Below are 17,593 nucleotides of genomic sequence, written 5' to 3'. Positions count from 1 at the left end.
TAGCCATAAAGCTATAAATTTTTTGATAGTAAGTCCTAACTAGTTGCTGCTTTTCAAGATTTAACTTAAGTCACCTATACATTTAGTCACCTTCATACAGTATGTTTGAAGTGACACTCCAAAGGGAAATAGATTTTAAACATCAGTCAGGCCTGCTCAGTAGTACGACTATCCCAGACTTACTAGTACTTGATGACCCCTGGGAGTTATGCAATATACACCACACACAACCCCAACAGACAGCTGTCCACTTGAAAAAAAGGCACCCTTTTCATTCACACTGCAAAAATGCTCTCTTGCCAAAGGAAGGCTTTTCTAGGCACAGGTGGGAAGCTCACCTGTCACAGTTGATTTAACTGCATACATCTTTTGCAGAAGAGGCCAAACAAGCCTCGAGCATGTTTCTGCAGTAACAAAGCCCTTCCACAAGGGCCCCAGCTAATGCTTATGTACCTCAATTACAGCTCACCCTCTGTCAGGGTCATGCTCCCAGCTTGTTTTATCTACCACTTAGTCCCACACAAATGTTTACAGGCACTCCTGGAACTCTAATTATTTAGGTACAAAAGGAACTAGTCCTTCTCCACCTTATTGCATGAAGCAGTTTCACATTTTCTTCCTTAGCTTTATCATAAAACTTTAATATAGTAGAAGTACTACCTCTGTATAAATTTGCATCAGGTTCCCTTACTTAGAAGCTCTAACTACCCAGAGGTGCTCAGCTATATATAATCAAATTTTTATCTTTTAGCACTGACACCTGATAATTTTTAGTGGTGTTCCTCGACTGCCTGCTTATCTGCAGCTAAACCTCAAAACATAAGCAGTTTTGATCTTAAGCTGAAGGTAATAACATAAACACATTTCCTCATTTCCATATAACATAGTTCAACCATGTCTAATTACACCGTACTCAAACTGGTGTCAGTTGAGAACTAAAACTATCCTTCCATGAAAGAGTGCAAGCTGAACACACAGGTGTCCCTGCTGGAATATATACTCCGAGTATAGTTCCTCATTTGCTGCCAAGCACTGTGTCTTGCATCCTTTCATTACTCCAGCCACCAAAGAACATAACCACATAGGAATTCATAAGTACCCACTATTTCTGTAAGTAAATATAAAGAGTCAGTTTGTTAACACTGGTTATGACTGAAATCTTGTACTATTATCTACATGTTGTTCACAGACTTACGATCTCATCATCCAAGCAAACTCAACTCCATCACCCTATAGTGATGGGAGATGCTCCACATGCTACAAGGCTTCTTATCAAAAAATCTCACAATAAGGATGTAAAAGAGAAGGTGAAAGAAAACAGTTAAAAATAAAAGCTATAATGCATAATCCACTTTTGGAATTGTGTTCTCACTGGTGGAAATTCACTCGCATTCAATTGAGCGAAGCAAATGAATTTAGGAGTATATGTACTTTAAAAGGGCAAGAGACAGTTGACTAATTTTTAAAGAATTTCTTCAAGAGTTGGGAAGGGACAAGAACAGCAAACTAAGATTAACTGAATACCCACTCAATTAATGGAGCCCAGAAATTAATGCAGTAATTAAACAGCAAATGGACATTGCAATAAAGAGTAAATCCTCCCCTCCCCTCTGTATTTACCCTAATGCACTAAGGCATTAACTTAGCTATACTGAATAGCAGTCTGCTAGAAAGACAGCAAATTAATTTTTACTGAATGTGTTTAATGACCCTCATTTATTACACCAGCCTAAGTATTGAGTGGTTCATATAAAACCAAAGTGAAAACATTCAAAACCAATTCTAACATAACAGAACCAGTACAGAGCTCCACTGCCTTACCCCCTTTTTAGCAGCTAGGATGCTAAGCTAAGTTAAAAGGAGCTCAAGAGCTCTGCAGAAACCTTTCACTCAGATTGCTTACCCATTAAAGCAGAGGACAATATGGTAAAAGAACTGCTCATGTACTGTTTTCCCTTCAACTTTGTTTATTGATGTACTGAACATGAAAAAGTACAAAGGATCCAAACACAAAAGAAAACATGTACAACCTCTTAAATACTCAACAGAATATATCTTCTATTCCAACAGATGTGAATTAAGTCATACTATACAGCTTCAAATAAATACCAGCCTTATATTTTACTAAGTGCTCTGATAAACACTGTAAAGTGAAGCCCAATTTACATGCCTTCTCATCAATGCCGTTAGTTGCTACAGTAATATAGGAAAGAAGCATGTAGCTACTGTTTTCCCCACATTGGAAAGTTTGTGACTTCTATAGTATATACAATTTTTAATGCAGAGGATTAGCTTTAACAATCTAAATGCACCTAAGAATGAGGAAGTGCTCAGGAAGCCAATTGATTTTTGAATAGCATTGAGTGGGTCAGCATGAAAACTCGCTTATTCACTTTAGCACGCGCTTCACAGGATATGTACTGTACTATACTGAAAAATTTATAACTACAATTCAAAAGAATAAGAACCAAAAGCAACTGCAAAGATAGTGTACAACTATGTTATGCATAGAACATTGCTTTTTCTAAGGGGAAGCATATGAGCATCTCAGTTTATACAAAAAGCAGGATGTAACTACATAGTTGTCAGTGCATCCTGGTGAAGGTATCAGACCCTCAGCTTTTTTTTTAAAAATTTAATTATAAGCTAGATGCTAATCAGAAAATATTCTGTATTTTTTTTCTTAAATTTCTTCAATACATGGTAAAGACTTTTTCTATTTCCCCAAATAGTGATTTAAGCATCATACAAAGTTAAATTTCAATAGCATACAGGTATTTATGGGTTTTGTATGAAAAATGTAAGGAAATTTGTTCAAAACCTATGATTATATTCTTTTTTTACCACAAACATATTTATAAACAAAAATGTAGCATCACCATAAACAGCTGAAGCTAGACTATCTACAGACAAAAATAGCAACAGATCAGATGCACTGTAAATTCAAGTCCTCAGGACAACAAAAATGAATAAGCAGACCTCAAGTAACAATGTTAATGCCATTTACAAAGAAAAAACTCATACAAAAACATTCAAAATTGAACATCACTTGGCATGTGACTTAATAAACTAAAGTCAAAATCGGCTGAAAGGTTCATAACTCGTCTTATTTACATTACACAAAGCTCAGGTGTTAGCCTTGAACATAACTTTCAAAATACCTCCAAATATACCCAACTCGGGCCTCTTCTGCTGATTTGCTGCTGTGCAAACCATGCTCAATGTCTTTTAAGACAAAACAATTCTTCAAACAATAGCAAGTACATCACTAAACACCATGAGCTCTATCTGAAGGGAATTCTTTAGGAAGAACAGATTTTTTTCCCCCATCTCTCAGTATTTTAAGTTTCCTGCTTGCTCTTATATTCTTTTTTAAAATTTTCATTTGTTTCAAAATCACAAATTACTGTGAGCCACCTATCACTTAATAACCAGGATGTTCAAAGACTCCACTGATGATTACAAAAATGAAATCAACAGCGCATCCCATTGACTCTACTTCTTAATACAAAGATCTCAAAAGTATTTCTACATCATAAATCTTTCTAAATTTTCCCCAACAATTGCAAATTTCCTGGTAAGTTTTAAAAGCTCACTAGGTGTCATATGAAGAGATTTCTCAAAGTATTCAAGTCAAAATATTTGTTCCAGGACCAGTAAAAAGTTTCTCCAAATTTTTTTTTTTTTTTTATAAAAATAGATGCTTTTTTAAACCCACATCAAAGAGGCTCTTATCTCTTTGGCAAGGTACTGCTTTACGAAAAGTTCTCCAGAATTCTTACAATAAGCTTTTAGAATGTGTTCCCATTCCCCAACGCAAATGATAGTTACAAAATAAATACTGCTTATAACTTCATAAATTAAACTTCAAATATTTTTCTTGAACAACAAAACAGCAATGCATTAATACGTAAATTAAACATAAGGCAAATCAAGAAAGAACACAAAAAAACCCAACTTAAGTATAACACAAAGCCTCAATATTTACTCATAGGCCAAAGGCAGTCATGTAAAAGGAAAAAATCTTCTTCCCTTAGCTGAAACATCTTAAAAGGTCTACCTTCTTCAAAGAAGGCAATAGAATATGCATCGTGACAGGTAAAAACCCTGTACCTCTTGTCAATATTCAAACAAAAGATATTTAAGAAGTTTTAATTCAAATATTAGCAATAAAAAATCTCACATATTCTTAGGATGCTAAGTAGACATTTTATCCCCATTTCCACACTGGCATACAACAAAGGCATTTACTAATGCATAAAGCTTCTTGTAAATTGCCTTTGTTGTATAGATTTCATGTATTAATGCACTGAGAATAACTTGTTAGGCTTTGTGCGTTTTGTTTGTTTTGAAGGAGACCTGCAATACTCTGTCCCCAAGGCGGTATCCATTCAGGCTGGCTATTGCCATAGCTGCCTCATCATAGTTTGTCATAGTCACAAATCCAAAACCTTTGCACTTGTTGGTGTTGAAATCACGGATGACCTTCACATTGGTTACTGCTCCGAAGGGTCCAAACATTTGCCAGAGGATACTCTCATCAGCATCAGGGGCCAAGTTGTAGACAAAAATGCACCATCCAGTTCCTGCATGCCCAGGGATGTTAATTCCGGCCAAACTGGTCATTCCATCAATGGTCATTGGAGGAAACCTACTGAAGAATGGGGGAAAACAAAACAGAAACAAAGTAGCTGTTCACAGAAAATCCCAGCAAAGGAATTTCAGAACAAAAAAGAAAATGACACAGGGCTTTTCACAGCATGAACATGTTGGCCAGACTAAGAAGGTAACATTGCAAGTATTCCGCCCCCCGCCCCCAACAGTACATACATTACTACACACAAGTAGGGGAAACCGTGCTAGGTCAAAAGAAGAGCATGCTATAGAACCAGTAAGGATTAGTGAGTCACTTGAAACAGGAATCTGATAAAACTACAATCAGCTTGTCTCTTTCATGCACAGTGCAACAAAATGAACAATCTCAGCTGAAGTCTCATCATGCAAAAATCCAACATAATGTCCATTTAAAAAGTAAGAGTATATAAACCACTTGATTTGGTTGTTATGAACCCAATAGTCCTTTATTACCTCTTTACTCCATAAGCCATGTTGAGCAGATTGTCCAACCTGCAAAACATTTAGCAAAGTGTTCAGTCTTCAGGCTTTCCCACCCTTTAATCTTAAGGAAACTTGGTATATTACACCCACGTCCCTTACACTGTACAGAGCCTCATGCAAAGTTAAAGCACCATCACCAGAAGAGTGGTGGCACCTTATTACACCTGATACAGTTAGCAAATACAAAATAGTTATTATTGTGTAGCATCCACAACCATAACAGTTTAGAAAATGCACCAGTACAAGTTTAGCCTAAGTCAAATACTGTTAGCATAAAGTTACAGTCAGTGACCACCTCAGTGAAGTTTTCCAGATCAACTCATTTCAGATGAAAACTTTAATGAGGCTTCTGACAGTATGCTGATGTGAATACCCAGACAGATGCAGGGTTTTGGAGCAGTAATGCATGGTAGAACATGAACTGCAAAAAAAGATTTTGCAAAAAAAGATTTTTCACTTTCCTACTCTTTTCCAGAATAAAGTGTTTTTAGAATATATATACACACATACATATTAGACTATAAGCTTTCCCCATGTGTTTCTTCCTTCACCTTCCCCCAAGCTGCTGAACTGCAGTATGTCACCACAACTCTAAACCCTTTGGAATTACCTAGCCAATACCCAGAACACACAGTGCCTACCAATCCTATTAATCTTATTCCTGAAGTCCCTTGAAGTGCTTCTCTAAGAATATTTCTACCCTAAAGAAGCCCTGGTTTCTTCCTGGCAAAGCCCAGAGATGTGAAAGGAAAGTCTTGTTAAAGGTTGACTTCAGGACTCCACAAAATATGAGCTTAGGTAAAAAAGGTACACTTGATGTAGTTATTAGCTTACAGCTACCTTACAGATCTGTACCTTATTGTGATTTCTCTCCAGTAATGAGCTATAGGATTTAAGAACCATTACTGGTATGCAGAATCCAAACTCAAGTGCCACAGTAGTGTAATCACACTTGTGCACAAAAAAAAACGAAGAAAAAATACTTGGTCTTGTTTGCAGCCAAGTAAAGGTATCAAACTACACCGCATTAAGATTCTAGAGTGAGCAGGGTTTGCAGGATGCACTGACAAGAAAGCAAGCCACCGAACCCCTAAAAGAGCAGAAAAGAGGAAACTAAAAAATGCCTGACTACTATCTATAGACTCAGTGTGGATGACAGAGGCCTACTGTCATTAACATTTGGGGGTGGAGAGGAAGGTGAAGATTTCCAGGAACACCACTGCTTACAGGTCTTTGCTGTAGAGCATTTGGCTGAGGACATCATATGGTAATGGTATCACCGTAACAGTTTTCAGTTACCTGGATGACTTAAAAGTATTGTGGAAAAATTCTCAGGGGCACTCACTGGACAATTTTTAAAGATGCTTTAAGTTATACATCCTACAGAAACTGAGGAACAATTATATATAGCTGCTTTTGAAAGTCCAGCTCAAGATTTTTCTTAACAAGAAGAAAAGCAGCATTGTAGTGATCCTATTGTTCCTTACTACTGAAGTTTACTGTTTTCAGGCCTCTGTCAACCACTAAGGGCAACTGTATCAAGTAATCCTGTCTGAAATGTCAAAAGCAAAGATTTCTTGCATGTAAAAGACACAAAAGATCTGAAGCATCGGTGCAATCTGAACTATGTAGTCAGCAATAGAGTTGGAATTCTGCGACAACAGCAAAGACCTAAAGAACCAGAAAAGATGATTTCCCTTTTCAGTTATAAAAATTTAAAATGTGGCAAGGCCGTCTCTTTTAGAGAGGAAACAGAAGCCTGAAGGCCTTCACCAAAAAATTATGAAAAGAAAAAAAAAAAAGAAAAAAAAATATCTAATTTTGTCTGCAACCCCAGTTTACCTTTTGAATAGTCAGTTCAACCTTATTCTTCCTTCCACATCGATAAAAGCAGGAAAGATTTTACTCTCCCTCCTATTCACTACAGACTTGGTACCTACTCAGTGCTTTTTGTTACCATTACACTTTTATGTGGAGCAAATCACAGTATCACTTATGGTTGTTTCAGGCACCACTTTACACTTAGTATCTCAGAAAAAAAACTTTCCAGTGAAATTTATATTTATAAAAATACAATTCCTTTTTAAACAAAAATAAATTGCAATCAAATAAAATTTGTAAGGTTGAAAGCCTAATGTTGCATGACAAGGGTAGTCTATTGAAATTACTTAACTGCAAAGAACTTCTTAGGTCCTATCCAAAGGAAAAACTCCAGAAATTGGAGAATTTTTACAAATCATGATAGATCTACCTGGAGTATCAGTTAAATACAGATGCTATCCTAGCCAGTATCAGAGCAATACCTAACACAGGCATGTATCTGTGAACAAGTGCACTCAGCAGGACTCAAGGAGTCAGCAGGCCAGACTTGCCAGAATATGCTGAATGCTCTAACACACAGGCTGTACAACAGCTCCCTCATGACCTTATTTCAAATAATGCACTTGGGTCCATCCTGCCAGCGCAACTTCTGCCTCTATGCTCTGCCTATGGAACAATGGCAAGCCTACTTTTATTCAATACTCAGCACACCATTTAGATTAATCCTTCTATTCTGTAAGACATGTTAAGAAAATCCACAAAGTAATGAATAAAATTGATTATCCCCTCCCTTAGGGCAGAAAGCCTACTCTAGTGCTGACCTTCACACCTCTCAGACACTTGCAGCACATAAGGCTGAAAAGCTGAAGAAAAGAAGAGTTCAGAAGTTCTGGCAGAATTGCAGTCAATGAACTCCGAATATTCAGCCTAAAAGCAACCTAAGGCAATGCAGAGCTTTTGAAGTTTGGTATACTCTCTTTGAAGCAAACTGCCAGCTGATATTATTTCTTGAAAATAAAATAGAAACTGTTTGCATATATTGCTGTTTAACACGTTCCAGTCACATAGCCCAGGGGCAGAGGGTGGGAAGAAACGATCAAAATCTCTGAAAAAATTCCAAGGTACTCATGAATGTAGATAATACAGTATTTGTTTCACTTTGTTCTCACCATCTGTCCTTTTCAATACACTATATACCACAGGAAACTGTATGGCTGTAGTTTCAACATGATGGGAACATACATCCACAAAAAAACACATGCAGAAAGTATTTGAATAACCTTCATTACAAAAGTTTGTAGTAAGGGAAGACAAGGATTTAGACAACTGCCTAGGAAAAAAACTGAAAGCCAGAATGGGGAGGAAAGAGAGGGTGGAGAAGAAGAGGCTGGCTGTGGCATGCCATATGGCCAAGAAGAAAACTGAATTGCCCGGGTCAGTCTTAACTGAATCAACTTGCACATTAACTGAGAATAATCTAGGAAATCAAAAATAGGCTTAAAAAGGGATTTTTTTAGTGACTGTGTAGAAGAAAAAGATGTCATCTCGGTTTAACAATAATTAAATAGGTTTATTCGATACTGAAATGCTATCAATAGGATGGAATGCATTTTTGCTTTTAGCTGTTTTGTAGGAGCATAGCTGCAGTTCAACACAGAAATCAGACAAGCAGGGAAGGGAAAGAGTGGAGGGAAACAAACAGGCCCATGGGAACATGTGGCTTCCAGCACAGCTGCACACAAGCATGCGTTTGACTTACCTGAAACGTTGAGCCTGCTGAGCTAGAGGCGCTGGATATCTTCTGTTTGGAGAATGGTACAGCTGGGAAAGGATGGCCTGATTGTTTTTTTGGCTTGGATTGTTAGCAAACTTTACAGTGATGGGCTCTGTGGCACCTGGAGGTTTCTGGCCATTCAAGCCCTTGATAGCTTCTTCTGCTTCAATTCGCTTGTCAAACCGGATAAACCCCACACCCCTTGATACTCCTGCACAGGGTGAAGGAAGCGTATAATAATTAATTCATAGACTCTGGAATATTAGATGTTAACATTTGATACAGTCAATTGCTGTGTTAATGGCCAGTTGCTGTGAACACATGATAATTTTGAGCTTATTAGAACTGAGCTTTTACTCAAAGTAGTAAGACTTCTACTGTAATTTTTTTTAATTTAATTTTATTTTTTTTAATTTAATTGGCGTAAGATACATTGTGCAGAAAGCTTAGAGGGTTGAGGGAAAACACAGTGGAGACAACAAAAACATAGTGAGCCAAAGGGTAATTCTGAAATGAAGGGGGGTGAGGGGGTGGGGTAGGGGGTGTTGTGTGTGTGCCGGATAGAGGTGAACCCAGAACACCAGCTGCACTGTAACCTCTGTTCAGTTCATACTACCCTGCAGTATCTAAATTCACAGAAATTCTGTAAATAGCTTAGTCATCTGCTCCCTAGCAGCAAGAAATGGCTTATGCTCTCCTGCACCACCCCCTGACGTTCCCCTTGGAGCAAATATATGAGACAACAAAGAACAGAGTGCAGGTTCTAGATTGCAGTAATGGGAATTATGGCCCTGTTTTAACAGTCCATGGTTACCTCTAAGTAAGATTCAGTTTCAGCACACCACCATACTTTCGTAGGTGTTACATTTGAAGGAAATTTTTCTTGAGACATAGTTTCTTCCTTGGTACAGAAAAGTCAAAGACAACATGCAAAGGGATCAGCAAGCGTTTATGGAAGGTCTTAGGAACACTGCACCTCAAAAATTTATGCTGTGGCTTAAATATAAACACACTAAGGTGTCAATACTTGAACCAATTAACATTAACGCTACTACAGCCAACAGTAGTTGCACACTTTGTTCTAATATTCCTAAATCCATTTAGAGGCCCCTTATATTTTGGTTCATGAATAAACAGACATATTCATGAATAAACAGACATATTAGATGCTTGTCCTCACTTGTGAAAGACACTAACAACAAGAAATTTATTCTGTTTATAAACAATGACGATTTAAACCATCAAAGTGACAATGAACGGGCAAAAGAAAGCTTTAAAGGGGTAAATGTCACAGCTTCAACCTTACACTTTTCACCTGCTAGTTCGTGTCACAACCTTATTATTCATACCATTTTGAGTCTACCTATTCCAAATTACTAAGAAGGAGGAGGGAAGAAACCTTAAACCTGAACAACAGCCTATGCCAGGGAACTAATGTGCACATACTAGGATTTATGAGTACTTAGAATTACTGTACACATTTAAAAATTTAATTACATTTACTTATTGCGCTAATTTGTCAAATCCCACCATTTCTATGCATGAAAACACAGGAACGTACTGAAAACAGCGATTTATTCCACAAAGACCGGAAAACTGACCTGCAAATCTGCTGCTTCTACAAGTCGCTGTTTGGCCTTTAGCTTTCGTTTCCCTGCCTCTCTGCACTCTCACCAACTCACACTATTAAAACACTCTAAGTATTATGTGTCAATATTGAGATTTCTGTTAACATAATGGAATTGCAAAGGAGTACATATGAGGTCCTCTACAGGTCAGCCAAGTGTCAAACACTAGCATGCACAATCCTTTCAAAGTAAGACCATTTGAAAACTTTATGACCTCCTACAGCTGAAAGCTGTTTGTCACCTACAATGACATGCAACTTTGAAAAGGTACAACTATAAAAAAAAATCCAAGCCAGCTTATTATTTAGGGAATGATTATGTGAGTAAATGAATTCTTCCACCCCACACCCCTAGTTTTCTGGGAAGATGAGAATTGAGAGCCCTGCTCCTTTGTATTTTGCTTTGCACACTCAGTACTTCTGTCATGTACTTGGCATTTCATTTGGTTGCTTATTTTTGGAACAGGCCTGCTGGAAGCAGGTGAGACAGCAAATTATCAAGCTCCTCAAGATCAGCCATTTGAGCCAACAAAGACACATGCATTACTGTCCAGGTCTGAAGAATAACCAGAGTGTCACTGACACCCCCTCATTGGTTAAGGTGCATACTGTAACTGCAACTAACCTGCTAGAGCTTAGTTCTTTAAGGTACTGCTAGGCACAGACCTTATCTGCTCCCAAGGAACTCAAAGTTCACATTCTTCAGTGTGCCCAAAGTTAATGAGGCAACCCTGAAAACAGTCTTAACAGCAATTACCAGCCTAGGTCTTTTGTAATCCTAGCCTCAGAGAACCAGCTGTGCATTTCTGCGTTAAGATTTTATTTTTACAAAAAAAGTGTTTAATAGCATTTCATAAGGTGCATAGGGACTATTTTCACACAGCAACTTGGAAAGGAAGATTATAGCAGCTGTAAATTTATTACAAGCCATGAAACAGGCTTCAAACCTGCACCTTCAGGGTGGAAATTACTCAAGCTGGCTCAGTACACTCCACAATCTATTTTTGTCCATGCATATTTATGAACAATTCCAGCAGAAAATTGCATTTTCTAGCCTATATACACCTTTCATACATTCTAGAAATGAGACTATTTTACAGAAAGCTAAAATATTTCTTAAACTGCCGGTCCAAAAATGAGAGGAGGTGCAAACAGGCTACTCACCAGTGACTTGGTCAACCAGAATACGAGAAGTAATTATGCGTCCATATTGGGAAAAGAGCTGTTCGAGTTCTTTCTGGGTCATTGGTTTTGGAAGTCCACTAACATATAAATTTGCATCTCTGATAGAAGCCGAGCTTGGTCGCGCATAGGAAACCTTAGGAAAAAGAAAGTAAAAAAATTAGAAATCAAACACTTTAAAAACAGTTGAAACAGGACAGTGGCACTTGTTCTGAGACATTGCAAAGTTTCTAAGGGCAGCCAGAAAAGTTAACTTGCAAAGCCAGTTAACTGTTTTTTTCGGTGCTGGCTTCTCTGAAAACACTGAAAGAATGTAACACAGACCAGGCAGGAGCAGCTGACTATATGAACTCATATATAATTTAAGTAGTACTTTCAAATAAATTCAAATAAAGGAGAAAAGTTAGGTACACACTCCAGCAAGCCTTGGTGGAGAAAAAGTGTTCTCAGTTAACTTACTATAAGATTAAAAAGACAAATTTAAGAAGACGTAAGAATGTTTTCCTTTAATTATCATTAAAAAGCATTAAAAAATACAAGGAATAAATATTTCAGTTTGATATCTAGGTCAAAAACACAGGAAGACAGTCCAAAGCACTTGGAGGTTTGCACATGTTTTTCAAGTCAATGTAGTTTTTTGTACATGCATTCAGCTTGCTATCAAATGACACACAATCATTCATGAGGTCAAGATAAACTCTACTACATCACTTTTATAAGCCTAAGAATGAATGGCAGAAGTAGGATTGCATTTCAGCTGTTCAGCAGCTCACCAATTTCTGCAACACAGAGTTCTTACAACAAAATGCCAAGTAACAGTGAGCTTCTCAGGTCCTTTTGCACAGAAGTTTTTACCTGCTGCCTGAAAGCGTCAGTCAGAAATATTTTATTAAGATTATCAGTTAGATTCTTCAGCCCTTATACTCATGCTACAAAACCAGCATCTTGAAGATTTCAGTACCTCCCACTGAAGTCTGTACAAGTGGTTTATCCTTATTACAGGGAAGATTAGAACAGTACATCCATGCTTGTGTTACAGAACACGACAAATTATATTATTTGGGGTTTTCACTGTACAAAACATAAAGGTAAAAAGAAACCTCAAGATGTGGTCAGATTTAGCTCCTTTTCTTCCCTCCCTGCAATGCAGAATCAGCCAGCTCTGGGCAGCTGGAACTTAACTCCGTAAATTTATCTTTTGCCTAATCATTTGACATTTCTTTTCCAATGCTCCCTGTCCCATTTCCATGCAGATCAGCTGACTCTTAAGACTCCTGTGGAAGCAAAACCAAAAAGGCGATTGAGATGGAGCACCCTGGAGACTAAGCAAGCAGTACCCTGAACACTGCTGTGATCATTCCAACTTCCTCCTCAGAGGCCTTGTGCAAGGTATCTTCCAAAGGTGGCTGAACAGGGCTGACCTACAAAACTTGTAGCTGTCCAAGATAACACACTATCCAACACAGAGCCCTGTGAGCCATAGTGCCTTGCTCTTCTAATGTGAGAGCCACAAAAGAGCTAAAGACCTGTGTTCAAAGTGCTTGTCTTCTGATCTCCCACACAGGCAGCTGGGAATACCCTCAGCCTTTTCTCCTAATTCACTTTTTTTTGTGAAGATGCACAAATCTAATTTTAATAGAAAAGCTGCCAGTCTCAGTTCTACAGTAGGAATGATAGAATTTCCCGGTTTCCATACAGTTTGTTTCAACTCCAGTAAAGCCACACTGAAATGCACTATATGGATAAATTACTTATGATGCTACATAATGGCCATAATCACTTTTTACTACTACAACTATGATAAAGAGGCTTCCTATGGCAGGTTACAGGAACTTAAGTCCTGAATACTCCTGGTAGACACCAAGCTGATCATGAACCAGCAGAAAGTACCCTTGTGACAAAGATGGCCAACAGCCACCTGGGCTGTGTTAGTAGAAGCATTACCAGCAGGTCAAGGGAGGTGATCCTTCCCCTCTACTCAGCCCTGATGAGATCCTTCTGGGAGGCTGCCTCCAGCTCTGGGCTGTCCAATAAAATACAGATATTTGCAACTAGAGTCAGTCCAGTTGAGGGCCACAAAAGTGGTTAAGGGACTGGAGCATCTCTAATGAAAGGAAAGGCTGAGAGAGCAGGGATTGCTCAGTCTAGAGAAAAGACAGCTCAGCAGGATCTCAGCCATAAAAATCTGATGAAGAGAGTAAAGATGGAGCCAGACTCTTCTCTGTAGTATCAAGTGACAGGATAAGAGGCTATAGGCACAAACTGAAATACAGAAAAGTTCATTTGGAAATTCCATATAGATTTTATTCTGTAAAAACACACCTTTTAATGGTAAAGGATAGTCAAGCATTAGAAGAAGTTACTCAGATTGTAGAATCTAACCCTGGTGATGTTCAAAACCCAACTGCACACAGTCCTGAGCAACCTGCTTATGAACCTGGTCTGAGCAGGGCATTGGACTAGAGGCCTCCAGAGGTGCCTCCAACCTCAGCCGTTCTGCAATCCTGCAACAAGACATAACAATTCTTAAGGAAAGTCTTTGAAATAGACTTCTACTCAAAGTCTTGAAGTAACTTGATTCAAGTGAAGGAACAAAGCCAGGACAGAGGATTCCCACTCAGCCTTTTGTATAAAACCAGTGATAGTCATTTTTCCCCTATTCCTTCAAAGAGGAATTAAAAATAGCAACCCTGTCTTCCAAAGGGGAACTCGCACTGCTTAACACATGCTGTCACAGATCAAGGATATAAACTCACTCTGAGCCCCTCAGAAGACAGAAAATCCACAAGAAATGTTTGCTAACTTAACTCCAAGTTTACTTTACACTACAGAACTGGTATCTGCCAAGATATAAAACATTATCTGAGAACCTCACTTTTCTTCTGTCAAATGAGTATGAATTCTTTCATGGTGACAGTTGATCCAGTAATGTCTATTGCCCATGCCCTAGCTGGTAAATGCTATTTGGAATAGAGTTTGACATAGCACTTAAGGCCTATACCAAATGCAATTTAAAGAAAGCTAAAGCAATAAGCTCTAACCAGTAAATACAACCATTACAAGTTCAGTTTCAGTGTCATTCCCTTTAAATTCTTGAAGTGTGTTTAAAAGGTATTTTTCACATCTAAGAACATACACCGATCACAGATTACCCTACGTGGAAAGTATCCCAGTGACTGCTCCTGTTCCTTAAATGATGTATACTGGAACCTGGGCAGATTAGTCACAGGAATAACATACATCAAACTGAAGTCAGTACTTCATTACAAATATCGAAACACTATCCCTAGCCATCTTGTTAAGCACCAGAAGTTCTGGCCAGGCAAGCAACCTGAAAGAAACACAGAACTTCAGAAACCCAATGTCATTAAGTTTGACTTTCTTTGGCAACACATTTCTAGTGATCTGTGATTACTGCAAGTCAGCATCACTGGAGAAAAACAAGGACACCACAAAATGTTACTGGTAAAAGTAAACTAATTCCCATGCAAAAGAAGCTTGCCTGGAGTATGGGATATAGAGTTTCTATTCATTATTGATGTCAAAGTCCAGCTATTTCACTTGTGATAGAGATTTAAAGCAGAGACTCTCCAGATTCATCTCCCTACCTGTATCCTGTCAAGTTTCCTCATTCAGTAATTACTTGCTGACAGTCTCTTCAAACAATATACGTATGTACTGAATTAATAGCTATGTGTCCTGGTTTCAGCTGGGATAGAGTTAACTGTCTTCCTAGTAGCTGGTGCAGTGCTGTGTTTTGAGTTCAGTATGAGAAGAATGTTGGTAATGCTGCTGTTTTCAGTTGTTGCTCAGTAGTGTTTAGACTAAAGTCAAGGATTTTTCAGCTCCTCATACCCAGCCAGCGAGAAAGCTGTAGGGGCAACAAGAAGTTGGCATGGGACACAGCCAGGACAGCTGACCCAAACTGGCCAACGGTGTATTCCATACCATGGGACGTCCCATCTAGTATAGGAACTGGGGAGTGGGGGTGGGGAATCGCGGCTCGGGGACTAACTGGGTGTCGATCGGCGGGTGGTGAGCAATTGCACTGCGCATCATTTGTACATTCCAATCCTTTTATTATTGCTGTTGTCATTTTATTAGTTTCTTCTTTTCTGTTTTATTAAACTGTTCTTATCTCAACCCACGAGTTTTACTTCTTTTCCCGTTTTTTTCCCCATCCCACTGGGTGTGGGGGGAGTGAGTGAGCGGCTGCCTGGTGCTTAGTTGCTGGCTGGGGTTAAACCATGACACTATGCTAAAATATTACTTCCACAGCTACTTCAACAGGTGAATATTTAATAGATAAACATTAAGGTTATGCAATGTCAAAGCCATTGAACACAACACAAGTCAAGAAGCAGCCAGAAAGCCTACAGTTTTAAATATTTAATGATGACACACTGTACCACACTGAACACAGCTACTCTGGAGACACCAATTTAAAAACAGTTTTACTGGAATTTTCCACTGTAGTTAGTAGGAAAGACACTTGTTTCTAGAAATGCAAACACTACACCACCAAATCCAAGTATTTTCACTGCTTTAATATTTTATTTCTTAACATCAAGATGAACTGATTTACAATTTTCAAGTCAAAGCTGTGAAAGTTAACAAGTTAAAGAAGTTGCCAAAAAGAATAAAGCGACCCAATCCCTGCAAATGAATGTTTCAGTTTCTTACTATCTGCTACTACCTTTAGACATCTCAGCACCATACTTCCATCTTTTTTATCTTATAGCTTCTTAGTATACAGGGCAAACAGTGTTTGTATTACCTGCAAGAATTTCAGGAAAAAGTGATTAAATTCTAACTACCTCTACCCAAGGTATTCTTGCAAGTCTTTAGATCTGAAATATTTAAATGTTAAAATCAGGATTTCAATAATGTTTACATTCAATAACTTCCAGTGTAAACTTTCAGCTTAGAACAGTGTCTGCCTTATGTGCAGATGAAAATGGCTTAAACCTTCCTGCAAACTAGACAGATTTATATTGGGAAGAGGAATACATTAGGGATATATAAGCCCCCTTGGCAAGCACAATAAAAGCAATGTTCTCAGAGACCATTGAGCCAGGCAAGTGTTAACTTGCACTTAAATTAGTATATGAGACAACATGAGTCAAGAACTCAATTTGATTTCTAGCAACAAGATGCTGCAGCACACAGCAGAGACCAGGTTTCAGCTGTCACTATCCAGTGATAGGTGGTTGTCTGAAACAGGAGAGTACATTGCTGTATATTTATCAAGTTTACTTTCTGTCTCCCCTCAAATGAAAGATAGTTCATTCCAAACAAAGCTTAAAGGCCACCTTTCCCAGTATACACAAGACTGTCTTGTTAAACACGTACATGCTGTGCTGAGTTTAAGTTCATGGTGCAAGCTTGCAGCAGCATTTGTTTCTGTGGGCAAAGCAAATTGGAAACACTGTAGGCTTCCCTCTGTAAAGGCAATTTAGACTTAACTCTGTGGAACTACAGAAACATACTACTCAACACCGCTTCAGTTACGTGTGTAGATTAAGCTAATAAATATAACCATATCCCATACAGACTTTACTTTTACAGCCTGCCCTGCAATAGGTAACACATTCAAAAATGGACACAGAAGTAACAGCCTTTCAGCACTACTGTTAGAAGAGGTTTTGCTATTTTAGTCCACATCTCATGAAGAGTACAGGCTCTGACAGCTACAACCAGTGACAGTCGCAGGCCTGAGGTCAGCCATGGGATCCATGTCTGTTCTGTGCCCGTGCAGCTGAGGGCATGAAGAGACCAACCTGACAGTTTGTTCCTCCACAAAACAGACACGCAATTAGAACCCGATCTGGCCATGAAGTACTAACTGGTGGTGGACCATGATGAGCTACACTTCAGAGACAAATGACTCATCAATATACTGCCCTGATATCAGAGCTTTCTCTTCAAGGACTGCACAGAACAGGCTATACTTATAAGGGACCTGTAGGGACAATAACGGTCTCATGATATTGCAGCGCAGAGTAATTATGTCAGTTGCTACATGCACTCTTAACAAAGAATCCCCTACAACCCTGGCACACAAAGAAAGC

At 38.5% G+C, this 17,593-nt stretch overlaps 1 protein-coding gene across 6 annotated transcripts in view; it reads right to left on the bottom strand.

Moving 5' to 3' along the window:
- Positions 1-4,323: 4,323 nt before the first annotated feature.
- Positions 4,324-17,593, bottom strand: part of ELAVL2 (ELAV like RNA binding protein 2) — a 44,442-nt gene continuing 31,172 nt past the window's right edge. For 2 of the 6 annotated variants that reach the window (XM_075019571.1, XM_075019576.1), the window contains exons 4-7: positions 11,505-11,658; positions 8,699-8,924; positions 5,089-5,127; positions 4,324-4,654 (exon numbers count right to left, since the gene is read on the bottom strand). In XM_075019571.1, the coding sequence (XP_074875672.1) occupies positions 4,324-4,654; positions 5,089-5,127; positions 8,699-8,924; positions 11,505-11,658 (750 nt within the window). The remainder of the gene's footprint in view (positions 4,655-5,088; positions 5,128-8,698; positions 8,925-11,504; positions 11,659-17,593) is intronic. The other 4 variants (XM_075019572.1, XM_075019573.1, XM_075019574.1 and 1 more) reach the window with 3 other exon arrangements.

This window comes from Buteo buteo, chromosome Z (genome assembly GCF_964188355.1).
Source record: "Buteo buteo chromosome Z, bButBut1.hap1.1, whole genome shotgun sequence".
NCBI lineage: Eukaryota > Metazoa > Chordata > Aves > Accipitriformes > Accipitridae > Buteo > Buteo buteo.
Note: the sequence above shows the minus strand (reverse complement) of the source record. Positions and strands in the feature narration are given on the sequence as shown.